Source organism: Oncorhynchus tshawytscha, unplaced genomic scaffold (assembly GCF_018296145.1).
Source record: "Oncorhynchus tshawytscha isolate Ot180627B unplaced genomic scaffold, Otsh_v2.0 Un_contig_2931_pilon_pilon, whole genome shotgun sequence".
NCBI classification, from domain to species: Eukaryota; Metazoa; Chordata; class Actinopteri; order Salmoniformes; family Salmonidae; genus Oncorhynchus; species Oncorhynchus tshawytscha.
The window spans coordinates 105,001-132,911 of record NW_024609558.1 but is presented as its reverse complement, the minus strand read 5'-3'; the positions used below and the strand labels follow the sequence as shown (position 1 = coordinate 132,911).

Here is a 27,911-nt window from a genome sequence, read left to right as displayed (position 1 = left end):
CTCTCCTTCCCTCATTCTGCCTCTCTCCTTCCCTCATTCTGCCTCTCTCTTTCTCTCTTTCCCTCTCTTTCTCTCAATCTGCCTCTCTCTTTCCCTCATCCTGCCTCTCTCTTTCCCTCTCTCTTTCCCTCATTCTGCCTCTTTCCCTCTCTCTTTCCCCCATTCTGCCTCTCTCTTTCTCTGTCTTTCTCTCATCCTGCCTCTCTCTTTCCCTCTGTCTTTCTCTCATTCTGCCTCTCTCTTTCTCTGTCTCTTTCTCTCATTCTGCCTCTCTCTGTCTTTCTCTCATTCTGCCTCTCTCTTTCTCTGTCTCTTTCTCTCATTCTGCCTCTCTCTTTCCCTCTCTCTTTCCCTCATTCTGCCTTCCCTCTCTCTCTTCCCTCATTCTGCCTCTCTCTTTCTCTCTTTCTCTCTCTTTTCTCTCATTCTGCCTCTCTCTTTCTCTCATTCTGCCTCTCTCTTTCTCTGTCTTTCTCTCATTCTGCCTCTCTCTTTCCCTCTCTCTTTCTCTCATTCTGCCTCTCTCTTTCCCTCTGTCTTTCTCTCATTCTGCCTCTCTCTTTCTCTCATTCTGCCTCTCTCTTTCTTTCTCTCTTTCCCTCATTCTGCCTCTCTCTTTCTTTCTCTCTTTCCCTCATTCTGCATCTCTCTTTCTTTCTCTCTTTCTCTCATTCTGCCTCTCTCTTTCCCTCTCTCTTTCTCTCATTCTGCCTCTCTCTTTCCCTCTGTCTTTCTCTCATTCTGCCTCTCTCTTTCCCTCTCTCTTTCCCTCATTCTGCCTCTCTCTTTCTCTGTCTCTTTCTCTCATCCTGCCTCTCTCTTTCCCTCTGTCTTTCTCTCATTCTGCCTCTCTCTTTCTTTCTCTCATTCTGCCTCTCTCTTTCCCTCATTCTGCCTCTTTCTTTCTTTCTCTCTTTCTCTCATTCTGCCTCTCTCTTTCTTTCTCTCTTTCCCTCATTCTGCCTCTCTCTTTCTTTCTCTCATTCTGCCTCTCTCTTTCCCTCTCTCTTTCCCTCATTCTGCCTCTCTCTTTCCCTCTCTCTTTCCCTCATTCTGCCTCTCTCTTTCTCTGTCTTTCTCTCATCCTGCCTCTCTCTTTCCCTCTGTCTTTCTCTCATTCTGCCTCTCTCTTTCTTTCTCTCATTCTGCCTCTCTCTTTCCCTCTCTTTTCCCTCATTCTGCCTCTCTTTTCCCTCTCTCTTTCCCTCATTCTGCCTCTCTCTTTCTCTGTCTTTCTCTCATCCTGCCTCTCTCTTTCCCTCTCTTTTCTCTCATTCTGCCTCTCTCTTTCCCTCTCTCTTTCCCTCATTCTGCCTCTCTCTTTCCCTCTCTCTTTCCTCTCATTCTGCCTCTCTCTTTCCCTCTCTCTTTCCCTCATTCTGCCTCTCTCTTTCCCTCTCTCTTTCCCTCATTCTGCCTCTCTCTTTCCCTCTTTCTCTTTCCCTCTCTTTCCCTCTCTCTTTTCCCTCTCTCTTTCCCTCATTCTGCCTCTCTCTTTCCCTCTCTCTTTCCCTCTCTCTTTCCCTCTCTCTTTCCCTCATTCTGCCTCTCTCTTTCCCTCTCTCTTTCCTCTCTCTCTTTTTCCCTCTCTCTTTCCCTCTCTCTTTCTCTCATTCTGCCTCTCTCTTTCCCTCTCTCTTTCCCTCATTCTGCCTCTCTCTTTCCCTCTCTCTTTCCCTCATTCTGCCTCTCTCTTTCCCTCTCTCTTTCTCTCATTCTGCCTCTCTCTTTCCCTCTCTCTTTCCCTCATTCTGCCTCTCTCTTTCTCTGTCTTTCTCTCATCCTGCCTCTCTCTTTCCTCTCTCTTTCTCTCATTCTGCCTCTCTTTCCCTCTCTCTTTCCCTCATTCTGCCTCTCTCTTTCTCTTTCCCTCATTCTGCCTCTCTCTCTGTCTTTCTCTCATCCTGCCTCTCTCTTTCCCTCTGTCTTTCTCTCATTCTGCCTCTCTCTTTCCCTCTGTCTTTCTCTCATCCTGCCTCTCTCTTTCCCTCTCTCTTTCCCTCATTCTGCCTCTCTCTTTCCCTCTGCTCATTCTCTCTTTCCCTCATTCTGCCTCTCTCTTTCTTTCTCTGTCTTTCTCTCATCCTGCCTCTCTCTTTCTCTGTCTTTCTCTCATCCTGCCTCTCTCTTTCCCTCTGTCTTTCTCTCATCCTGCCTCTCTCTTTCCCTCTGTCTTTCTCTCATTCTGCCTCTCTCTTTCCCTCTCTCTTTCCCTCATTCTGCCTCTCTTTCTTTCTCTCATCCTGCCTCTCTCTTTCCCTCTCTCTTTCTCTCATTCTGCCTCTCTTTCCCTCTCTCTTTCCCTCATTCTGCCTCTCTTTTCTCTGTCTTTCTCTCATCCTGCCTCTCTCTTTCCCTCTGTCTTTCTCTCATCCTGCCTCTCTCCTCTGTCTTTCCCTCTGTCTATTCTGCCTCTCTCTTTCCCTCTGTCTTTCTCTCATTCTGCCTCTCTCTTTCCCTCTCTTTCTCTCAATCTGCCTCTCTCTTTCCCTCATCCTGCCTCTCTCTTTCCCTCTCTCTTTCCCCCATTCTGCCTCTTTCCCTCTCTCTTTCCCTCATTCTGCCTCTCTCTTTCTCTGTCTTTCTCTCATCCTGCCTCTCTCTTTCCCTCTGTCTTTCTCTCATTCTGCCTCTCTCTTTCTCTGTCTCTTTCTCTCATTCTGCCTCTCTCTGTCTTTCTCTCATTCTGCCTCTCTCTTTCTCTGTCTCTTTCTCTCATTCTGCCTCTCTCTTTCCCTCATTCTGCCTCTCTCTTTCCCTCATTCTGCCAGTATAGGTTTTATACAGTGGGGTCTGTAATTATTGACACCCTTAATAAAGCAAAACAATGACTGTATAAAATAAATAACTCAAATACTGAGCTATATTGTATTGGGAAATGATATGTAATACCATTTCTCAGAGGAAGAGAGTTTGTTTAACAAGTAATATATTTGTCTAAATTATTGACACCCTTGTTTTCAATACCTCACCTTGGGACCATAATGGCAGTGAGACAGGTTTTCAATACCTCACCTTGGGGACCATAATGGCAGTGAGACCTATGGACTGTCCTCTTCACTTCAACAGGTTTTCAATGGGTCCGGAGACTGAGATGGCCATTGCAAAATGTTGATTTTTGTGGTCAATGAACCATTTCTGTGTGGATGTTGATGTGTTGCTTGGGGTTATTGTCTTGCTGGAAGATCCACCTGCGGCCAACTGTCATTCTCCTGGCAGAGGAAACCAGGTTTCTTGACTAAAAAAAAACAGTTTACTCATAATGTAGTCATGTGCTGCTCAGCCTCAGCTTGGGACACAGTCAACATACTCAGGGTAAACACGCACAGTAGTACGTCTCTTTTGGATGAAACAAGTCTGCTAAATGGCATATATTATATTCTGAAACAGACCTCTTTACTGTGCGCTGGGAAACCCTATCAGCAAGGACTTTATTTTAAGGCTTTTAGTCCTGATGCGAGTCATGAATATTCAACACTGGAATTGTGGAACAAGGAACGAGGTCGGCCGTGAGTTTGCTCGGGCTTTGGGCGGTTTCAGCTGATTTGAACAAAGTTCTATTTTAGCTTCTGGTGACGCAGACGCTCGTTGGTCAGCGTGTTCGCTACCTTTTTCCTTGAATTGAAATGAGCTTTAAAAAGTTAAAGGTGAATAATGACCACATTTTGTATTGTTTTGTGTGACTGTAGTGACAGCGATTAAAACGCTAAACTAGAGACGTGATCGATTGGTTGCAAGGCGATAAAGAGGACAGGTTGTGTCGTTATAATTCAAACCTTTTTCTAAAATAAATCACACACGTCTGCATGCTCTCCTTGGTGACTTTATGTCTGAAGGTTAGAATGCTCTCCTTGGTGACTTTAGGTCTGAAGGTTAGAATGCTCTCCTTGGTGACTTTATGTCTGAAGGTTAGAATGCTCTCCTTGGTGACTTTAGGTCTGAAGGTTAGAATGCTCTCCTTGGTGACTTTAGGTCTGAAGGTTAGAGTGCTCTCCTTGGTGACTTTAGGTCTGAAGGTTAGAATGCTCTCCTTGGTGACTTTAGGTCTGAAGGTTAGAATGCTCTCCTTGGTGACTTTAGGTCTGAAGGTTAGAGTGCTCTCCTTGGTGACTTTAGGTCTGAAGGTTAGAATGCTCTCCTTGGTGACTTTAGGTCTGAAGGTTAGAATGCTCTCCTTGGTGACTTTAGGTCTGAAGGTTAGAATGCTCTCCTTGGTGACTTTAGGTCTGAAGGTTAGAATGCTCTCCTTGGTGACTTTAGGTCTGAAGGTTAGAATGCTCTCCTTGGTGACTTTAGGCCTGAAGGTTAGAATGCTCTCCTTGGTGACTTTAGGCCTGAAGGTTAGAATGCTCTCCTTGGTGACTTTAGGCCTGAAGGTTAGTGTTCATGTACCCTAACCTATCCTCTCTCTCTACCCCAGGCTCTTCCTGAACAGTGTGATCTATGTGTTCATGTACCCTAACCTCTCTCTCTCTACCCCAGGCTCTTCCTGAACAGTGTGATCTCTGTGTTCATGTACCCTAACCTCTCTCTCTCTACCCCAGGCTCTTCCTGAACAGTGTGATCTCTGCTCTGCTGGGTATATGCCTGGTGGTCGTCATCGCCAGTTACATCTTCATCGAGTTCTTCTTGGATCCCTCAAAGCTGCGCACTGATAAACACTTCCAAGGTAAACCCTGGTACTGATAAACACTTCCAAGGTAAACCCTGGTACCTGGTACTGATAAACACTTCCAAGGTGAAACCCTGGTACCTGGTACTGATAAGCACTTCCAAGGTGAAACCCTGGTACTGATAAACACTTCCAAGGTAAACCCTGGTACTGACACCTCCAAGGTAAACCCTGGTACTGATAAACACTTCCTAGGTAAACCCTGGTACTGATAAACACTTCCAAGGTAAACCCTGGTACTGATAAACACTTCCAAGGTAAACCCTGGTACTGATAAACACTTCCAAGGTAAACCCTGGTACCTGGTACTGATAAACACTTCCTAGGTAAACCCTGGTACTGATAAACACTTCCAAGGTAAACCCTGGTACCTGGTACTGATAAGCACTTCCAAGGTAAACCCTGGTACCTGGTACTGATAAACACTTCCAAGGTAAACCCTGGTACTGATAAACACTTCCAAGGTAAACCCTGGTACCTGGTACTGATAAACAATTCCAAGGTAAACCATGGTACTGATAAACACTTCCTAGGTAAACCCTGGTACTGATAAACCCTTCCTAGGTAAACCCTGGTACTGATAAACACTTCCAAGGTAAACCCTGGTACTGATAAACACTTCCAAGGTAAACCCTGGTACTGATAAACAAACACTTCCAAGGTAAACCCTGGTACCTGGTACTGATAAACACTTCCAAGGTAAACCATGGTACTGATAAACACTTCCTAGGTAAACCCTGGTACTGATAAACCCTTCCTAGGTAAACCCTGGCACTGATAAACACTTCCAAGGTAAACCCTGGTACCTGGTACTGATAAACACTTCCAAGGTATACCTTGGTACTGATAAACACTTCCAAGGTAAACACTGGTACTGATAAACACTTCCAAGGTAAACCCTGGTACCTGGTACTGATAAGCACTTCCAAGGTAAACCCTGGTACCTGGTACTGATAAACACTCCCAAGGTAAACCCTGGTACCTGGTACTGATAAGCACTTCCAAGGTAAACCCTGCTACCTGGTACTGATAAACACTTCCAAGGTAAACCCTGCTACCTGGTACTGATAAACACTTCCAAGGTAAACCCTGGTACTGATAAACACTTCCAAGGTAAACCCTGGTACCTGGTACTGATAAACACTTCCAAGGTAAACCCTGGTACTGATAAACACTTCCAAGGTAAACCCTGGTACTGATAAGCACTTCCAAGGTAAACCCTGGTACCTGGTACTGATAAACACTTCCAAGGTAAACTCTGGTACTGATAAACACTTCCAAGGTAAACCCTGGTACCTGGCACTGATAAACATTTCCAAGGTAAACCCTGGTACTGATAAACACTTCCAAGGTAAACCCTGGCACTGATAAACACTTCCAAGGTAAACCCTGGTACTGATAAACACTTCCAAGGTAAACCCTGGCACTGATAAACACTTCCAAGGTAAACCCTGGTACTGATAAACACTTCCAAGGTAAACCCTGGCACTGATAAACACTTCCAAGGTAAACCCTGGTACTGATAAACACTTCCAAGGTAAACCCTGGCACTGATAAACACTTCCAAGGTAAACCCTGGTACTGATAAACACTTCCAAGGTAAACCCTGGCACTGATAAACACTTCCAAGGTAAACCCTGGCACTGATAAACACTTCCAAGGTAAACCCTGGTACCTGGTACTGATAAACACTTCCAAGGTAAACCCTGGTACCTGGTACTGATAAACACTTCCAAGGTAAACCCTGGTACTGATAAACACTTCCAAGGTAAACCCTGGTACTGAGAAACACTTCCAAGGTAAACCCTGGTACCTGGTACTGATAAGCACTTCCAAGGTAAACCCTGGCACTGATAAACACTTCCAAGGTAAACCCTGGCACTGATAAACACTTCCTAGGTAAACCCTGGTACCTGGTACTGATAAACACTTCCAAGGTAAACCCTGGTACCTGGTACTGATAAACACTTCCAAGGTAAACCCTGGTACTGATAAACACTTCCAAGGTAAACCCTGGTACCTGGTACTGATAAACACTTCCAAGGTAAACCCTGGTACCTGGCACTGATAAACACTTCCAAGGTAAACCCTGGTACTGATAAGCACTTCCAAGGTATACCTTGGTACTGATAAACACTTCCAAGGTAAACCCTGGTACTGATAAACACTTCCAAGGTAAACCCTGGTACCTGGTACTGATAAACACTTCCAAGGTAAACCCTGGTACCTGGCACTGATAAACACTTCCAAGGTAAACCCTGGTACCTGGCACTGATAAACACTTCCAAGGTAAACCCTGGTACTGAGAAACACAATCAATCTATCAGCTTTATTATTAGAGAGAGAGAGATTTTAGTATATGTGTCCCCCTCCTGTAGTCTGTTCTGATGTCTCTATGTTGTCTGTCTCTCTGCTCAGCAAGCTGGTGTCTATAGAGAGAGAAGGAAGCAATGCAAGACTAGCTCTCTGTGTCCCCTCCTGAAGTCTGTTCTGATGTCTCTATGTCGTCTGTCTCTGCTCAGCAAGCTGGTGTCTATAGAGAGAGAAGGAAGCAATGCAAGACTAGCTCTCTGTGTCCCCTCCTGAAGTCTGTTCTGATGTCTCTATGTTGTCTGTCTCTTACTATATGTGTCCCCTCCTGAAGTCTGTGCTGATGTCCTTGTCCCCCCTCACAGTGAAGAATGAGACGGTGGTGTGGTTTGTTTTCCTGCCTGTGGCTCCGGTCTCCACAGCAGGCCCAGCCATCCCTGCCCTGGCTGGCCTCACCATCGCCCTGGGCCTGCTCTCTGGTCTGCTGCTGGGGCATCTACTCTGCTTCCACTTCTACCTCAGTGAGTTTAATAACCTGTCTGTCTGCTGGGGCATCTACTCTGTTTACACTTCTACCTCAGTGAGTTTAATAACCTGTCTGTCTGCTGGGGCATCTACTCTGTTTACACTTCTACCTCAGTGAGTTTAATAACCTGTCTGTCTGCTGGGGCATCTGTTTACACTTCTACCTCAGTGAGTTTAATAACCTGTCTGTCTGCTGGGGCATCTACTCTGTTTACACTTCTACCTCAGTGAGTTTAATAACCTGTCTGTCTGCTGGGGCATCTACTCTGTTTACACTTCTACCTCAGTGAGTTTAATAACCTGTCTGTCTGCTGGGGCATCTACTCTGTTTACACTTCTACCTCAGTGAGTTTAATAACCTGTCTGTCTGCTGGGGCATCTACTCTGTTTACACTTCTACCTCAGTGAGTTTAATAGTCTGTCTGCTGGGGCATCTACTCTGTTTACACTTCTACCTCAGTGAGTTTAATAACCTGTCTGTCTGCTGGGGCATCTACTCTGTTTACTTCTACCTCAGTGAGTTTAATAACCTGTCTGTCTGCTGGGGCATCTACTCTGTTTACACTTCTACCTCAGTGAGTTTAATAACCTGTCTGTCTGCTGGGGCATCTACTCTGTTTACACTTCTACCTCAGTGAGTTTAATAACCTGTCTGTCTGCTGGGGCATCTACTCTGTTTACACTTCTACCTCAGTGAGTTTAATAACCTGTCTGTCTGCTGGGGCATCTACTCTGTTTACACTTCTACCTCAGTGAGTTTAATAACCTGTCTGTCTGCTGGGGCATCTACTCTGTTTACACTTCTACCTCAGTGAGTTTAATAACCTGTCTGTCTGCTGGGGCATCTACTCTGTTTACACTTCTACCTCAGTGAGTTTAATAACCTGTCTGTCTGCTGGGGCATCTACTCTGTTTACACTTCTACCTCAGTGAGTTTAATAACCTGTCTGTCTGCTGGGGCATCTACTCTGTTTACACTTCTACCTCAGTGAGTTTAAACATCTGGCTGGATGGCTCTTTGTATGTCTGTCTGCTGGGGCATCTACTCTGTTTACACTTCTACCTCAGTGAGTTTAAACATCTGTCTGCTGGGGCATCTATCTACACTTCTACCTCAGTGAGTTTAATAACCTGTCTGTCTCTTCAGTGAGTTTAATAACCTGTCTGTCTGCTGGGGCATCTACTCTGTTTACACTTCTACCTCAGTGAGTTTAAACATCTGGCTGGATGGCTCTTTGTATGTCTGTCTGCTGGGGCATCTACTCTGTTTACACTTCTACCTCAGTGAGTTTAAACATCTGTCTGCTGGGGCATCTACTCTGTTTACACTTCTACCTCAGTGAGTTTAATAACCTGTCTGTCTGCTGGCATCTACTCTGTTTACACTTCTACCTCAGTGAGTTTAATAACCTGTCTGTCTGCTGGGGCATCTACTCTGTTTTAATAACATCTACTTCTTCCACCTCAGTGAGTTTAAACATCTGGCTGGGGCATCTACTCTGCTTACACTTTCAGTGAGTTTAATAACCTGTCTGTCTGCTGGGGCATCTACTCTCACTTCTACCTCAGTGAGTTTAATACCTTCTGTCTGCTGGGGCATCTACTCACTTCTACCTCAGTGAGTTTAAAACATCTGTCTGCTGGGGCATCTACTCTGTTTACTTCTTTGAGTTTAATAACCTGTCTGTCTGCTGGGGCATCTACTCTGTTTACACTTCTACCTCAGTGAGTTTAATAACCTGTCTGTCTGCTGGGGCATCTACTCTGTTTACACTTCTACCTCAGTGAGTTTAATAACCTGTCTACCCTCAGTGAGTTTAATAACCTGTCTGTCTGCTGGGGCATCTACTCTGTTTACACTTCTACCTCAGTGAGTTTAATAACATCTGTCTGCTGGGGCATGGCACTTTACCTTGAGTAATGTCTGTCTGCTGGGGCATCTACTCTGTTTACACTTCTACCTCAGTGAGTTTATCTAGCTGGCTCACTGTTTACTCACATTTATATCTAACATGTACCTACCAACTAAGGGTTTATATCTAACATGTTTACCTACCAACTAAGGGTTTATATCTAATGTTTACCTACCAACTAAGGGTTTATATCTAATGTTTACCTACCAACTAAGGGTTTATATCTAATGTTTACCTACCAACTAAGGGTTTATATCTAATGTTTACCTACCAACTAAGGGTTTATATCTAATGTTTACCTACCAACTAAGGGTTTATATATAACTAATGTTTACCTACCAACTAAGGGTTTATATCTAATGTTTACCTACCAACTAAGGGTTTATATCTAATGTTTACCTACCAACTAAGGGTTTATATATAACTAACTTTATACCTTAGTCAAAATCTCTCATAGTGTACACTTTGGTCCTTCACATCTCAACAAGAGTCTAAATCATATGGGGCGGCAGGGTAGACTAGTGGTTAGAGGGGAGGGGAGGCAGGGTAGACTAGTGGTTAGAGTGGAGGGGAGGCAGGTAGACTAGTGGTTAGAGGGGAGGGGCGGCAGGGTAGACTAGTGGTTAGAGTGGAGGGGCGGCAGGGTAGACTAGTGGTTAGAGTGGAGGGGAGGCAGGTAGACTAGTGGTTAGAGGGAGGGGCGGCAGGGTAGACTAGTGGTTAGAGTGGAGGGGCGGCAGGTAGACTAGTGGTTAGAGTGGAGGGGCGGCAGGTAGACTAGTGGTTAGAGTGGAGGGGCGGCAGGGTAGACTAGTGGTTAGAGGGGAGGGGAGGCAGGTAGACTAGTGGTTAGAGTGGAGGGGAGGCAGGGTAGACTAGTGGTTAGAGTGGGGGGGCGGCAGGGTAGACTAGTGGTTAGAGGGGAGGGGGGCAGGGTAGACTAGTGGTTAGAGGGGAGGGGGCAGGTAGCCTAGTGGTTAGAGGGGGGGCGGCAGGGTAGCCTAGTGGTTAGAGGGAGGGGCGGCAGGGTAGACTAGTGGTTAGAGGGGAGGGGCGGCAGGTAGCCTAGTGGTTAGAGGGAGGGGCGGCAGGGTAGCCTAGTGGTTAGAGGGGAGGGGCGGAGGGGCGAGGGTAGCCTAGTGGTTAGAGCGGAGGGGTGGCAGGGTAGCCTAGTGGTTAGAGGGGAGGGGGGCAGGGTAGCCTAGTGGTTAGAGGGGAGGGGCGGCAGCGTAGCCTAGTGGTTAGAGGGGCGGGGGTAGCCTAGTGGTTAGAGGGGAGGGGCGACAGGGTAGCCTAGTGGTTAGAGGGGAGGGGCGACAGGGTAGGCTAGGGTTAGAGTGGAGGGGCGGCAGGGTAGCCTAGTGGTTAGAGTGGAGGGGCGGCAGGGTAGCCTAGTGGTTAGACTGGAGGGGCGGCAGGGTAGCCTAGTGGTTAGACTGGAGGGGCGGGCAGGGTAGACTAGTGGTTAGAGGGGAGGGGCGGCAGGGTAGCTAGTGGTTAGAGTGGAGGGGCGGCAGGTAGACTAGTGGTTAGAGTGGAGGGGCTGCAGGGTAGACTAGTGGTTAGACTGGAGGGGCTGCAGGGTAGACTAGTGGTTAGAGGGGAGGGGCGGTAGGGTAGACTAGTGGTTAGAGTGGAGGGGCGGCAGGGTAACCTAGTGGTTAGAGTGGAGGGGCGGCAGGGTAGCCTAGTGGTTAGAGTGGAGGGGGCTGCAGGGTAGCCTAGTGGTTAGAGTGGAGGGGCTGCAGGGTAGCCTAGTGGTTAGAGGGGAGGGGGCAGGTAGGTGGAGGGGGTAGCCTAGTGGTTAGAGTGGAGGGGCGGCAGGGTAGCCTAGTGGTTAGAGGGGAGGGGTGGCAGGGTAGACTAGTGGTTAGAGGGGAGGGGCGGCAGGTAGACTAGTGGAGGGGGAGGGGCCTAGTGGTTAGAGTGGAGGGGCGGCAGGGTAGCCTAGTGGTTAGAGCTTTGGACTAGTAACTGAAAGGTTGTTGGATCGAATCCCCGAGCTGACAAGGTAAAAATCTGTAATTCTGCCCCTGAACAGGCAGTTAACCCACTGTTTCCTGAAGGCCGTCATTGAAAATAAGAATTTGTTCTTAACTGACTTGCCTAGTTAAATAAAGGTCAATAAAAAAATAACAATATTTACCTCTCTTAGTGTGTACTGTACAGAGTCAATGCTGTGGGGAAATATTAATCCCTGAAAATGACTAGACTTCTATTCTGATCTGTGTCTCCTGCTGTGTGCCTCCACAGCAACAGCAGCATTAGCCCCAGTGAATGCAACAAGATCCATAGCAACAGCAGCATTAGCCCCAGTGAATGCAACCAGCTCCATAGCAACAGCAGCATTAGCCCCAGTGAATGCAACCAGCTCCATAGCAACAGCAGCATTAGCCCCAGTGAATGCAACCAGCTCCATAGCAACAGCAGCATTAGCCCCAGTGAATGCAACCAGCTCCATAGCAACAGCAGCATTAGCCCCAGTGAATGCAAGATCCATAGCAACAGCAGCATTAGCCCCAGTGAATACAACCAGCTCCATAGCAACAGCAGCATTAGCCCCAGTGAATGCAACAAGATCCATAGGAACAGCAGCATTAGCCCCAGTGAATACAACCAGCTCCATAGCAACAGCAGCATTAGCCCCAGTGAATGCAACCAGCTCCATAGCAACAGCAGCATTAGCCCCAGTGAATGCAACCAGCTCCATAGCAACAGCAGCATTAGCCCCAGTGAATGCAACCAGCTCCATAGCAACAGCAGCATTAGCCCCAGTGAATGCAACAAGCTCCATAGCAACAGCAGCATTAGCCCCAGTGAATGCAACAAGCTCCATAGCAACAGCAGCATTAGCCCCAGTGAATGCAACAAGCTCCATAGCAACAGCAGCATTAGCCCCAGTGAATGCAACCAGCTCCATAGCAACAGCAGCATTAGCCCCAGTGAATGCAACAAGCTCCATAGCAACAGCAGCATTAGCCCCAGTGAATGCAACAAGCTCCATAGCAACAGCAGCATTAGCCCCAGTGAATGCAACAAGCTCCAAGCAAGCTCCCCCAGTGAGCAACAGCAACAGCAGCATTAGCCCCAGTGAATGCAACAAGCTCCATAGCAACAGCAGCATTAGCCCCAGTGAATGCAACAAGCTCCATAGCAACAGCAGCATTAGCCCCAGTGAATGCAACAAGCTCCATAGCAACAGCAGCATTAGCCCCAGTGAATGCAACAAGCTCCATAGCAACAGCAGCATTAGCCCCAGTGAATGCAACAAGCTCCATAGCAACAGCAGCATTAGCCCCAGTGAATGCAACAAGCTCCATAGCAACAGCAGCATTAGCCCCAGTGAATACAACAAGCTCCATAGCAACAGCAGCATTAGCCCCAGTGAATGCAACAAGCTCCATAGCAACAGCAGCATTAGCCCCAGTGAATGCAACAAGCTCCATAGCAACAGCAGCATTAGCCCCAGTGAATGCAACAAGCTCCACAAGCTCCATAGCAACAGCAGCATTAGCCCCAGTGAATGCAACAAGCTCCATAGCAACAGCAGCATTAGCCCCAGTGAATGCAACAAGCTCCATAGCAACAGCAGCATTAGCCCCAGTGAATGCAACAAGCTCCATAGCAACAGCAGCATTAGCCCCAGTGAATGCAACAAGCTCCATAGCAACAGCAGCATTAGCCCCAGTGAATGCAACAAGCTCCATAGCAACAGCAGCATTAGCCCCAGTGAATGCAACAAGCTCCATAGCACACACAACAAGCTCCATACAACAGCAAATTAGCCCCAGTGAATGCAACAAGCTCCATAGCAACAGCAGCATTAGCCCCAGTGAATGCAACAAGCTCCATAGCAACAGCAGCATTAGCCCCAGTGAATGCAACAAGCTCCATAGCAACAGCAGCATTAGCCCCAGTGAATACAACAAGCTCCATAGCAACAGCAGCATTAGCCCCAGTGAATACAACAAGCTCCATAGCAACAGCAGCATTAAGCCCCATGAATACAACCAGCATAGCAACAGCAGCATAAGCCCCAGTGAATTCAACCAGCTCCATAGCAACAGCAGCATTAGCCCCAGTGGAATTCTGATACAGCTCCACAAGATCCATGAATACAACAAGCATAGCAGCAGCATTAGCCCCAGTGAATAATACAACAAGATCCATAGCAACAGCAGCATTAGCCCCAGTGAATAATACAACCAGCTCCATAGCAACAGCAGCATTAGTCCCAGTGAATACAACCAGCTCCATAGCAACAGCTCACTGTTAACATCAAAATATGGGCTTAGAAAGCATCCCACTACTAAGTAATCACATCCATGTTACAACACTGGCTTAAATCTCTCTCACACACACACACACACACACACATCACACAAATGTAGACCAGTATGTTAGTCCCAGCATGGACTTGGTAGGATAGAAGGCCAAATAGGTGGAGGCTCTGCAGTGTGCGGATCATGTTTCACCTGGTCAGACTGTGTCATGCGCGAGCAGTGTGTGCATGCACTGTGTGTGTGTGTGTGTGTGCGCGCACGCATGTCAAATAGGATTTGCCTGCTCTGGTGACCTTGGACACCAGAACGCTGATCTCCTTTGGGTGGTGGACCATTCTTGATACAACAGGAAACTGTTGAGTGTGAAAACCCCAGCAGCGTTGCAGTTCTTGACACACTCAAACCAGTGCACCTGACACCTACTACCATACCCTGTTCAAAGACACTTAAATATTTTGTCTTGCCCATTCACCTTCTCAATGGCACACATACACAATCCATGTCTCAAGGCTTAAAAATCCTTCTTTAACCCGTCTCCTCCCCTTCATCTACACTGATAGAAGTGGATTTAACAGGTGACATCAATAAGGGATCATAGCTTCACCTGGAATCACCTGGTCAGACTATGTCATGGAAAGAGCAGGTGTTCATAATGTTTTGTACACTCAGTGTAAATATACTGTGTCCCTGGGGCCTCCTGTTCCACACGATGACAATGAACTAATTGGCCCCGTCACAGTACAACACAGTGTAAACAATGAGCCCTAATTGGCCCAGTCACAGTACAACACAGTGTAAACAACTAGCCCTAATTGGCCCAGTCACAGTACAACACAGTGTAAACAATGAGCCCTAATTGGCCCAGTCATAGTACCCACACAGTGTAAACAATGAGCCCTAATTGGCCCAGTCAAGTACCACACAGTGTAAACAATGAGCCCAAATTGGCCCAGTCACAGTACAACACAGTGTAAACTGGCCATAGGGAGGGAGGGGTCCATCCACTAGAGGGGCCATAGGGAGGAAGGGCCCATAGGGAGGAAGGGCCCACTAGGGAGGAAGGGGGCCCATAGGGAGGAAGGGCCCATAGGGAGGAAGGGGCCATAGGGAGGAAGGGGCCATAGGGAGTTACTCTAGTCCTCCACTAGAGTGTATGGGAGGGAGGGGCCATAGGGAGGAAGGGGCCATAGGGAGGGAGGGGCCATAGGGAGGGAGGGCCCATATGGAGGGAGGGCCCATAGGGAGGAAGGGCCCATAGGGAGGAAGGGCCCATAGGGAGGAAGGGCCCATAGGGAGGAAGGGGCCATAGGGAGGAAGGGGCCATAGGGAGTTACTCTAGTCCTCCACTAGAGTGTATGGGAGGGAGGGGCCATAGGGAGGGAGGGGCCATAGGGAGGAAGGGGCCATAGGGAGGGAGGGGCCATAGGGAGGGAGGGGCCATAGGGAGGGAGGGGCCATAGGGAGGAAGGGGCCATAGGGAGTTACTCTAGTCCTCCACTAGAGTGTATGGGAGGGAGGGGCCATAGGGAGGGAGGGGCCATAGGGAGGAAGGGGCCATAGGGAGGAAGGGGCCATAGGGAGGAAGGGGCCATAGGGAGGGAGGAGCCATAGGGAGGAAGGGGCCATAGGGAGGAAGGGGCCATAGGGAGTTACTTTAGTCCTCCACCAGAGTGTATGGGAGGGAGGGGCCATAGGGAGGAGGGGCCATAGGGAGGAAGGGGCCATAGGGATGGAGGGGCCATAGGCATGGGAGGGGCCATAGGGAGGGATGGCCCATAGGGAGGAAGGGGCCATAGGGAGGAAGGGGCCATAGGGAGGAAGGGGCCATAGGGAGGGAGGGGCCATAGGGAGGAAGGGGCCATAGGGAGTTACTCTAGTCCTCCACTATAGTGTATGGGAGGGAGGGGCCATAGGGAGGGAGGGGCCATAGGGAGGAAGGGGCCATAGGGAGGAAGGGGCCATAGGGAGGGGGGCCATAGGGAGGAAGGGGCCATAGGGAGGGAGGGGCCATAGGGAGGAGGGGCCATAGGGAGGGAGGGGCCATAGGGAGGAAGGGGCCATAGGGAGGAAGGGGCCATAGGGAGGAAGGGGCCATAGGGAGGGAGGGGCCATAGGGAGGAGGGGCCATAGGGAGGAAGGGGCCATAGGGAGGAAGGGGCCATAGGGAGGGAGGGGCCATAGGGAGGAAGGGGCCATAGGGAGGAAGGGGCCATAGGGAGGAAGGGGCCATAGAGAGGAAGGGGCCATAGGGAGGGAGGGGCCATAGGGGGGGCCATAGGGGGAGGGGCCCATAGGGAGGAAGGGGCCATAGTGAGTTACTCTAGTCCTCCACTAGAGTGAATGGGAGCAAAGCCTTTCATTGTAGGAGTGCTGATCTCTGATCAGTTTAGTCTTTATATAATAATAAATAAGAGCGGGAACCTGATCCCAGATCAGTCCTCCCAAAGGTGCTTTTAGAATCCAGGCCTGTAATGTAGAGAGGTTCCACAAGGGGGCGTAGGAGGGATGTCTGTCCACTGTGTTGTAGCCTGCTACTGTGTCCATAGAGAGAGCAAGGCAGCTTCCTTACGAAAATTCAGCCCGCTGACAATTTTATTTGGCCCGCAAAGTTTTTCTGAGACAAAAAATAATAATTCGTTTTTGGACATAGAATACTAGGAATTATGATTAATAATGATCAGTTTTTGGACATAAAAGATGTATAAATAATAATAATAATAATAATAATAACGAAAATAATTCACCTCAAAATGATTTTAATTTAGTAAATCTGTTCCCAAGTAATTCCCCTCATAAACAGAAAGATGTGATTGTGTATCAATGTAATCAACATTTGAAATTATTATGTTTTTATTAAATATAAAATCTGTTTGGGATTTTTGCATCAATTTGTAATCTACAAATGAATTGGTCTTATGTTCTGGCCCTCCGACCGTCCACACAAGGAAAAAACAAACATCTTGTAGCTGAATCTAGTTGATGAACCTTGATGTAAGATTTCATGAGATTCAGGTGTGTGTGTGTGTGTGTGTCGCTAACCCTCCTCTCTCTCCGTTTACAGTGTGGAACCGTCTGAATACCTATGAGTACATCGTCAGACAGAGGCATCGCCAGGAGCCCAGAGACATCAGTAAAGGAGTACAGGGGACCCAAGCAGCGCCTCCTAAATCCAACCTCATCAAGGTACGCTGGTCCAGGGAAATGGGAGGGCCATTTATATGCACTAAACCATGTCTCTCCTTCCATCCAACCATCCAACCTCATCAAGGTACGCTGGTCCAGGGAAATGGGAGGGGCCATTTATATGCACTAAACAATGTCTCTTTCCTTCCATCCGACCATCCAACCTCATGAAGGTACGCTGACCCAGGGAAATGTTGACTTGTAGTCCTCAGTCTCTAGATACCAAGGTACATAATGACTACCTCAGTCTCTAGATACCAAGGTACATAATGACTACCTCAGTCTCTAGATACCAAGGTACATAATGACTACCTCAGTCTCTAGATACCAAGGTACATAATGACTACCTCAGTCTCTAGATACCAAGGTACATAATGACTACCTCAGTCTCTAGATACCAAGGTACATAATGACTACCTCAGTCTCTAGATACCAAGGTACATAATGACTACCCCAGTCTCTAGATACCAAGGTACATAATGACTACCTCAGTCTCTAGATACCAAGGTACATAAACATCCCTTTTTCTTGCCTCTCTCTAGATACGTCCCTCGACTGAATTTGATATTCAACATGAAGAAACAAAATCTTAAAACATGTTCCTCCAAACACACTGATGACAACTGTCTCTACCTCAGACCAGACTCACTAACTGACTACCTCAGACCAGACTCACTAACTGTCTGTTCTATAGACCAGACTCACTAACTGTCTCTCTACCTCAGACCAGACTCACTAACTGTCCGTTCTACCTCAGACCAGACATAACTGTCTGTTCTACCTCAGACCAGACTCACTAACTGTCTACCTACCTCAGACCAGACTCACTAACTGTCTGTTCTACCTCAGACCAGACTCACTAACTCAGTCTACCTCAGACCAGACTCACTAACTGTCCGTTCTACCTCAGACCAGACTCACTAACTGTCCGTTCTACCTCAGACCAGACTCACTAACTGTCTGTTCTACCTCAGACCAGACTCACTAACTGTCTGTTCTACCTCAGACCAGACTCACCTCTGTTCTACCAGACTCACTAACTGTCTGTTCTACCTCAGACCAGACTCACTAACTGTCTGTTCTACCCTCAGACCAGACTCTGTCTGTTCTACCTCAGACCAGACTCACTAACTGTCTGTTCTACCTCAGACCAGACTGATCACTAACTGTCTGTTCTACCTCAGACCAGACTCACTAACTGTCTGTTCTACCTCAGACCAGACTCACTAACTGTCTGTTCTACCTCAGACCAGACTCACTAACTGTCTGTTCTACCTCAGACCAGACTCACTAACTGTCTGTTCTACCTCAGACCAGACTCACTAACTGTCTGTTCTACCTCAGACCAGACTCACTAACTGTCTGTTCTACCTCAGACCAGACTCACTAACTGTCTGTTCTACCTCAGACCAGACTCACTAACTGTCTGTTCTACCTCAGACCAGACTCACTAACTGTCTGTTCTACCTCAGACCAGACTCACTAACTGTCTGTTCTACCTCAGACCAGACTCACTAACTGTCTGTTCTACCTCAGACCAGACTCACTAACTGTCTGTTCTACCTCAGACCAGACTCACTAACTGTCTGTTCTACCTCAGACCAGACTCACTAACTGTCTGTTCTACCTCAGACCAGACTCACTAACTGTCTGTTCTACCTCAGACCAGACTCACTAACTGTCTGTTCTACCTCAGACCAGACTCACTAACTGTCCGTTCTACCTCAGACCAGACTCACTAACTGTCTGTTCTACCTCAGACCAGACTCACTAACTGTCTGTTCTACCTCAGACCAGACTCACTAACTGTCTGTTCTACCTCAGACCAGACTCACTAACTGTCTGTTCTACCTCAGACCAGACTCACTGTGTTCTACCTCAGACCAGACTCACTAACTGTCTGTTCTACCTCAGACCAGACTCACTAACTGTCTGTTCTACCTCAGACCAGACTCACTAACTGTCTGTTCTACCTCAGACCAGACTCACTGTCTGTTCTACCTCAGACCAGACTCAACTGTCTGTTCTACCTCAGACCAGACTCACTAACTGTCTGTTCTACCTCAGACCAGACTCACTAACTGTCTGTTCTACCTCAGACCAGAGACTCACTAACTGTCTGTTCTACCTCAGACCAGACTCACTAACTGTCCGTTCTACCTCAGACCAGACTCACTGTCTGTTCTACCTCAGACCAGACTCACTAACTGTCTGTTCTACCTCAGACCAGACTCACTAACTGTCTGTTCTACCTCAGACCAGACTCACTGTCTGTTCTACCTCAGACCAGACTCACTAACTGTCTGTTCTACCTCAGACCAGACTCACTGTCTGTTCTACCTCAGACCAGACTCACTAACTGTCTGTTCTACCTCAGACCAGACTCACTAACTGTCTGTTCTACCTAAACCAGACTCACTGTCCGTTCTACCTCAGACCAGACTCACTGTCTGTTCTACCTCAGACCAGACTCACTAACTGTCTGTTCTACCTCAGACCAGACTCACTGTCTGTTCTACCTCAGACCAGACTCACTAACTGTCTGTTCTACCTCAGACCAGACTCACTAACTGTCTGTTCTACCTCAGACCAGACTCACTAACTGTCTGTTCTACCTCAGACCAGACTCACTAACTGTCCGTTCTACCTCAACCAGACTCACTGTCTGTTCTACCTCAGACCAGACTCACTAACTGTCTGTTCTACCTCAGACCAGACTCACTAACTGTCTGTTCTACCTCAGACCAGACTCACTAACTGTCCGTTCTACCTCAGACCAGACTCACTCTGTTCTACCTCAGACCAGACTCACTAACTGTCTGTTCTACCTCAACCAGACTCACTGTCTGTTCTACCTCAGACCAGACTCACTAACTGTCTGTTCTACCTCAGACCAGACTCACTAACTGTCTGTTCTACCTCAGACCAGACTCACTAACTGTCTGTTCTACCTCAGACCAGACTCACTAACTGTCTGTTCTACCTCAGACCAGACTCACTAACTGTCTGTTCTACCTCAGACCAGACTCACTAACTGTCTGTTCTACCTCAGACCAGACTCACTAACTGTCTGTTCTACCTCAGACCAGACTCACTAACTGTCTGTTCTACCTCAGACCAGACTCACTAACTGTCCGTTCTACCTCAGACCAGACTCACTAACTGTCCGTTCTACCTCAGACCAGACTCACTAACTGTCTGTTCTACCTCAGACCAGACTCACTAACTGTCTGTTCTACCTCAGACCAGACTCACTAACTGTCTGTTCTACCTCAGACCAGACTCACTAACTGTCTGTTCTACCTCAGACCAGACTCACTAACTGTCTGTTCTACCTCAGACCAGACTCACTAACTGTCTGTTCTACCTCAGACCAGACTCACTAACTGTCCGTTCTACCTCAGACCAGACTCACTAACTGTCTGTTCTACCTCAGACCAGACTCACTAACTGTCTGTTCTACCTCAGACCAGACTCACTAACTGTCCGTTCTACCTCAGACCAGACTCACTAACTGTCCGTTCTACCTCAGACCAGACTCACTAACTGTCTGTTCTACCTCAGACCAGACTCACTAACTGTCCGTTCTACCTCAGACCAGACTCACTAACTGTCTGTTCTACCTCAGACCAGACTCACTAACTGTCTGTTCTACCTCAGACCAGACTCACTAACTGTCCGTTCTACCTCAGACCAGACTCACTGTCTGTTCTACCTCAGACCAGACTCACTAACTGTCTGTTCTACCTCAGACCAGACTCACTAACTGTCTGTTCTACCTCAGACCAGACTCACTGTCTGTTCTACCTCAGACCAGACTCACTAACTGTCTGTTCTACCTCAGACCAGACTCACTGTCTGTTCTACCTCAGACCAGACTCACTAACTGTCTGTTCTACCTCAGACCAGACTCACTAACTGTCTGTTCTACCTTAAACCAGACTCACTGTCCGTTCTACCTCAGACCAGACTCACTGTCTGTTCTACCTCAGACCAGACTCACTAACTGTCCGTTCTACCTCAAACCAGACTCACTGTCTGTTCTACCTCAGACCAGACTCACTAACTGTCCATTCTACCTCAGACCAGACTCACTAACTGTCTGTTCTACCTCAGACCAGACTCACTAACTGTCCGTTCTACCTCAAACCAGACTCACTGTCTGTTCTACCTCAGACCAGACTCACTAACTGTCTGTTCTACCTCAGACCAGACTCACTAACTGACTCTGTTCTACCTCAGACCAGACTCACTAACTGTCTGTTCTACCTCAGACCAGACTCACTAACTGTCTGTTCTACCTCAGACCAGACTCACTAACTGTCTGTTCTACCTCAGACCAGACTCACTAACTGTCTGTTCTACCTCAGACCAGACTCACTAACTGTCTGTTCTACCTCAGACCAGACTCACTAACTGTCTGTTCTACCTCAGACCAGACTCACTAACTGTCTGTTCTACCTCAGACCAGACTCACAACTGTCTACCTCAGACCAGACTCACTAACTGTCTGTTCTACCTCAGACCAGACTCACTAACTGTCTGTTCTACCTCAGACCAGACTCACTAACTGTCTGTTCTACCTCAGACCAGACTCACTAACTGTCTGTTCTACCTCAGACCAGACTCACTAACTGTCTGTTCTACCTCAGACCAGACTCACTAACTGTCTGTTCTACCTCAGACCAGACTCACTAACTGTCCGTTCTACCTCAGACCAGACTCACTAACTGTCTGTTCTACCTCAGACCAGACTCACTAACTGTCTGTTCTACCTCAGACCAGACTCACTAACTGTCTGTTCTACCTCAGACCAGACTCACTAACTGTCTGTTCTACCTCAGACCAGACTCACCAGACTAACTGTCTGTTCTACCTCAGACCAGACTCACTAACTGTCTGTTCTACCTCAGACCAGACTCACTAACTGTCTGTTCTACCTCAGACCAGACTCACTAACTGTCTGTTCTACCTCAGACCAGACTCACTAACTGTCTGTTCTACCTCAGACCAGACTCACTAACTGTCTGTTCTACCTCAGACCAGACTCACTAACTGTCTGTCCTACCTCAGACCAGACTAACTGTCTGTTCTACCTCAGACCAGACTCACTGTCTGTTCTACCTCAGACCAGACTCACTGTCTGTTCTACCTCAGACCAGACTCACTGTCTGTCCTACCTCAGACCAGACTCACTAACTGTCTGTTCTACCTCAGACCAGACTCACTAACTGTCTGTCCTACCTCAGACCAGACTAACTGTCTGTTCTACCTCAGACCAGACTCACTAACTGTCTGTCCTACCTCAGACCAGACTAACTGTCTGTTCTACCTCAGACCAGACTCACTGTCTGTTCTACCTCAGACCAGACTCACTGTCTGTTCTACCTCAGACCAGACTCACTGTCTGTTCTACCTCAGACCAGACTCACTGTCTGTTCTACCTCAGACCAGACTCACTGTCTGTTCTCACCTCAGACCAGACTCACTAACTGTCTGTTCTACCTCAGACCAGACTCACTAACTGTCTGTTCTACCTCAGACCAGACTCACTGTCTGTTCTACCTCAGACCAGACTCACTGTCTGTTCTACCTCAGACCAGACTCACTGTCTGTTCTACCTCAGACCAGACTCACTGTCTGTTCTACCTCAGACCAGACTCACCAAAAGAGAAAACAATGATGTTGCTTTATTAGCTATTAATCTCTGTGGTGTCAGTGTCCACTCACACACACACACACATTCACCCCTCTCCACTCGGGAGCTGAAACTGATACCCCACCAGAGGGGCTTGTGGGAAACTGAACCCGTTCAGGAACTAATCGGCCAATGGCACCTCTCAGATTCAATCTTTAATGGAATTCACAGATTTCTGTCCTGCTTCTTTGTGTTGGCTTCCACCTGTTTCCTTCGAACACAAACACTTCAGAGCACACCCTCTCTGTCTCTCGCTCTGTCTGTCTGTCTGTCTCTCTTCATGTCTGTCTCTTGCTCTCTCTCTGTCTCGCTCTCTCTGTCTGTCTCTCTTTCTGTCTGTCTCTTGCTCTCTCTCTGTCTCGCTCTCTCTGTCTGTCTCTCGCTCTGTCTGTCTGTCTCTCTTTCTCTCTGTCTCGCTCTCTGGCTCTCTCTGTCTCTCGCTCTCTCGATCTCTCGTTCTCTCTCTCTCTTTGTTACTTTTATTTTCTATTTTGTATTTTTTTACTTAACACTTTTTATTTTTTTATTCTTAACTTACAAGCCCTGAACCAACCATGCTTTAAGTAAGCATTTCACTGTAAGGTCTACACCTGTTGTATTCGGCGCATGTGACAAATACAATACGATTTGATCTCTCGCTCTCTCTCGCTCTCTCTCTCTCTCTCTCTCTCTCTCTCTCTCAGATATGTTCACACACTCCCTCTCTCTCTCAAACACTCTGGCGCTGCATTCATGTGGTAATGTCATCATCTCCTCTCGCCCAGTACCCTTGGTGTGTTTAGTAAACATGCTGCGTATCATAGTGACATCAGTTACTAATGATCACGTCCATTCAAACATGGAGTAGTCCCCATTGGCACCCTTATTCCCTTATATAGTGCACTACTCATAGGGCTCTAGGTCAGAACTAGTGCACTACTCAAAGGGCTCTAGGTCAGAACTAGTGCACTACTCATAGGGCTCTAGGTCAGAACTAGTGCACTACTCATAGGGCTCTAGGTCAGAACTAGTGCACTACTCATAGGGCTCTAGGTCAGAACTAGTGCACTACTCATAGGGCTCTAGGTCAGAACTAGTGCACGACGTAGGGAATAGGGTGCCATTTGGGGATGAACATAATGTCTCTGAACTCTCTGACACCTCGTGGGCAGAACAGATTAGGTGACTACTATTAAAAGGGGACACGGTATCTATCGTTCTTAGAGAGAGAGAGAGAGAGAGCATGCAACACACACACGCTACAGCCAACGCTCGCCCTCAGCCCATGTGACACGCCAGGGAACTGATCGTCACACACACACACACGCCCGGGAGGTCGCCCAGCCACGGCCACAGACCTTACAGCTTGTGCACGGTAACCCATGGCGACCTGAGTGTTGTATTGTGGGTGTGATAACGTGGGTGATTTAAAGCGCTCCTCTGGAGGGTCTCCCTCTACTGGAGAGAGAAGAAAACACCACTAGGATAGTGGTACATACTGACCTCCCTCGGCTGACTACACCACTAGGATAGTGGTACATACTGACCTCCCTCGGCTGACTACACCACTAGGATAGTGGTACATACTGACCTCCCTCGGCCCCCTCGGCTGACTACACCACTATGATAGTGGTACATATTGGCCTCCCTCGGCTGACTACACCACTAGGATAGTGGTACATACTGACCTCCCTCGGCTGACTACACCACTAGGATAGTGGTACATACTGACCTCCCCCCTCGGCTGACTACACCACTAGGATAGTGGTACATATTGACCTCCCTCGGCTGACTACACCACTAGGACAGTGGTACATATTGACCTCCTCGGCTGACTACACCACTAGGACAGTGGTACATACTGACCTCCCTCGGCCGACTACACCACTAGGACAGTGGTACATATTGACCTCCCTCGGCTGACTACACCACTAGGACAGTGGTACATATTGACCTCCCTCGGCTCTACCCACTAGGACAGTGGTACTACACCACTAGGGCAGTGGTACATATTGACCTCCCTCGTCCGACTACACCACTAGGACAGTGGTACATACTGACCTCCCTCGGCTGACTACACCACTAGGATAGTGGTACATACTGACCTCCCTCGGCTGACTACACCACTAGGATAGTGGTACATACTGACCTCCCTTGGCTGACTACACCACTAGGACAGTGGTACATACTGGCCTCCCTCGGCTGACTACACCACTAGGACCGTGGTACATATTGACCTCCCTCGGCTGACTACACCACTAGGACAGTGGTACATATTGACCTCCCTCGGCTGACTACACCACTAGGACAGTGGTACATACTGACCTCCCTCGGCTGACTACACCACTAGGATAGTGGTACATATTGGCCTCCCTCGGCTGACTACAACACTAGGACAGTGGTACATACTGACCTCCCTCGGCTGACTACACCACTAGGATAGTGGTACATACTGACCTCCCTCGGCCCCCTCGGCTGACTACACCACTAGGACAGCAGGACAGTGGTACATACTGGCCTCCCTCGGCTGACTACACCACTAGGAGAGTGGTACATACTGACCTCCCTCGGCCTCCAGGCTGACTACACCACTAGGACAGCAGTACATACTGGCCTCCCTCGGCTGACTACACCACTAGGACAGTAGTACATACTGACCTCCCTCGGCCTCCAGGCTGACTACACCACTAGGACAGTAGTACATACTGGCCTCCCTCGGCCTCCAGGCTGACTACACCACTAGGATAGTGGTACATAATGACCTCCCTCGGCTGACTACACCACTAGGATAGTGGTACACACTGGCCTCCCTCGGCTGACTACACCACTAGGATAGTAGAACATACTGACCTCCCTCGGCCTCCCAGCTGACTGGCTTCATACCTCTCCTGATAGTTACTGACCCTGGCTTCACACCTGTCCTGATAGTTACTGACCCTGGCTTCATACCTGTTCTGATAGTTACTGACCCTGGCTTCATACCTGTCCTGATAGTTACTGACCCTGGCTTCACACCTGTTCTGATAGTTACTGACCCTGACTTTACACCTGTCCTGATATAGTTACTGACTCTGACTTCAAACCTGTCCTGATATAATTACTGACTCTGACTTTACACCTGTCCTGATATAATTACTGACCCTGACTTTACACCTGTTCTGATAGTTACTGACCCTGGCTTCACACCTGTTCTGATAGTTACTGACCCTGACTTAACACCTGTCCTGATATAGTTACTGACCCTGACTTTACACCTGTCCTGATATAGTTACTGACCCTGACTTCACACCTGTCCTGATAGTTACTGACCCTGACTTTACACCTGTCCTGATATAGTTACTGACCCTGACTTTACACCTGTTCTGATAGTTACTGACCCTGGCTTCACACCTGTTCTGATAGTTACTGACCCTGACTTCACACCTGTCCTGATATAGTTACTGACCCTGGCTTCACACCTGTCCTGATATAGTTACTGACCCTGACTTTACACCTGTTCTGATAGTTACTGACCCTGGCTTCACACCTGTGCTGATATAGTTACTGACCCTGACTTCACACCTGTCCTGATATAATTACTGACCCTGGCTTCACACCTGTCCTGATATAGTTACTGACCCTGGCTTCACACCTGTCCTGATATAATTACTGACTCTGGCTTCACACCTGTCCTGATATAATTACTGACTCTGGCTTCACACCTGTCCTGATATAATACTGACCCTGGCTTCACACCTGTCCTGATATAATTACTGACCCTGGCTTCACACCTGTACTGATATAATTACTGACCCTGGCTTCATACCTGTCCTGATATAGTTACTGACTCTGACTTCACACAGACACATCCGTCCACAATCACGCCGTCAAATGCAGACTTACAATTCCTTACACACACTCACACACACACACACACACACACCTCCCTGCCCTGTGATCGTTGGCTGCTCTCCTAGTCTGGGCTGCATGCTGGGTTTGGGTAACCATGGTGACACTCTGTTGGGCTTGGCCTGGGTTGCCTGCCTGTGACCAAAACCCAGCAGCTGACGGGACGGACATCGACCCACCAGCTGCACCTGGCACACTCACAAAGAACCCCGTCCTGCAACACACACACACACACACAGTAGTCCCATCAAACCACAGCTCTGGCCCCGGCCCAGTCCACTCTGTCTGTGGCCCAAATGGCATGGGCTCTGGTTGAAAGTAGTGCCACTATATAGGGAATAAGGCTCTGGTTGAAAGTAGTGCCCTAAGTAGTGGTCCCACTATATAGGGGGCTCTGGTCTAATAGGACTCTGGTCTATAGTAGTACCACTATATAGGGAATAGGGCTCTGGTCTATAGTAGTGCACTATATAGGGAATAGGGCTCTGGTTGAAAGTAGTACCACTATATAGGGAATAGGACTCTGGTCTATAGTAGTACCACTATATAGGGAATAGGGCTCTGGTCTATATTAGTACCACTATATAGGGAATAGGGCTCTGGTTGAAAGTAGTGCCCTATATAGGGAATAGGGCTCTGGTCTATATTAGTACCACTATATAGGGAATAGGGCTCTGGTTGAAAGTAGTGCCCTATATAGGGAATAGGGCTCTGGTCTATAGTAGTACCACTATATAGGGAATAGGGCTCTGGTCTATATTAGTACCACTATATAGGGAATAGGGCTCTGGTTGAAAGTAGTGCCCTATATAGGGAATAAGACTCTGGTTGAACGTAGTGTCCTATATAGAGAATCAAGCTCTGGTTGAAAGTAGTGCTCTATATAGGGAATAGGGTGCCATTTGGGACACAGGCTCTCTGTCTAACCAAACTATAACCCACCTTATAAAACACAGTGCTCTCCTATAACTCACAGCAGGCTGACAAAACCACAAGGATTCCTCATAACCAATACCAAGCTGAGCCCTGAGGCTCAGTGAAACCTCACCCAGACTCTAACCACCTCACTGAAACCTCACCTCACCCAGACTCTAACCACCTCACTGAAACCTCACCTCACCCAGACTCCAACCATCTCACTGAAACCTCACCTCACCCAGACTCCAACCAACTCACTGAAACCTCACCTCACCCAGACTCCAACCAGCTCACTGAAACCTCACCTCACCCAGACTCTAACCACCTCACTGAAACCTCACCTCACCCAGACTCCAACCACCTCACTGAAACCTCACCTCACCCAGACTCCAACCATCTCACTGAAACCTCACCTCACCCAGACTCCAACCAGCTCACTGAAACCTCACTGAAACCTCACCTCACCCAGACTCCAACCATCTCACTGAAACCTCACCTCACCCAGACTCTAACCACCTCACTGAAACCTCACCTCACCCAGA

General features: G+C 48.1%; 1 protein-coding gene and 1 long non-coding RNA gene across 6 annotated transcripts in view; one reads left to right on the top strand and one right to left on the bottom strand.

Annotated features, from left to right (window-relative positions):
• The window catches only part of zdhhc1 (zinc finger DHHC-type containing 1), a 54,996-nt gene that overhangs the window by 13,990 nt on the left and 13,095 nt on the right, over positions 1–27,911 (top strand). For 4 of the 5 annotated variants that reach the window (XM_042315918.1, XM_042315919.1, XM_042315916.1 and 1 more), the window contains exons 5-7: positions 4,545–4,669; positions 7,348–7,503; positions 16,765–16,886. In XM_042315918.1, the coding sequence (XP_042171852.1) occupies positions 4,545–4,669; positions 7,348–7,503; positions 16,765–16,886 (403 nt within the window). The remainder of the gene's footprint in view (positions 1–4,544; positions 4,670–7,347; positions 7,504–16,764; positions 16,887–27,911) is intronic. The other variant, XM_042315920.1, reaches the window with a different exon arrangement.
• LOC121845150 overlaps positions 27,252–27,911 on the bottom strand; it is an 891-nt gene continuing 231 nt past the window's right edge. The window contains exons 2-3 of the long non-coding RNA XR_006082405.1: positions 27,830–27,911; positions 27,252–27,782 (exon numbers count right to left, since the gene is read on the bottom strand). The exon at positions 27,830–27,911 is cut by the window's right edge and continues 98 nt beyond it. This is a non-coding gene — a long non-coding RNA (uncharacterized LOC121845150). The remainder of the gene's footprint in view (positions 27,783–27,829) is intronic.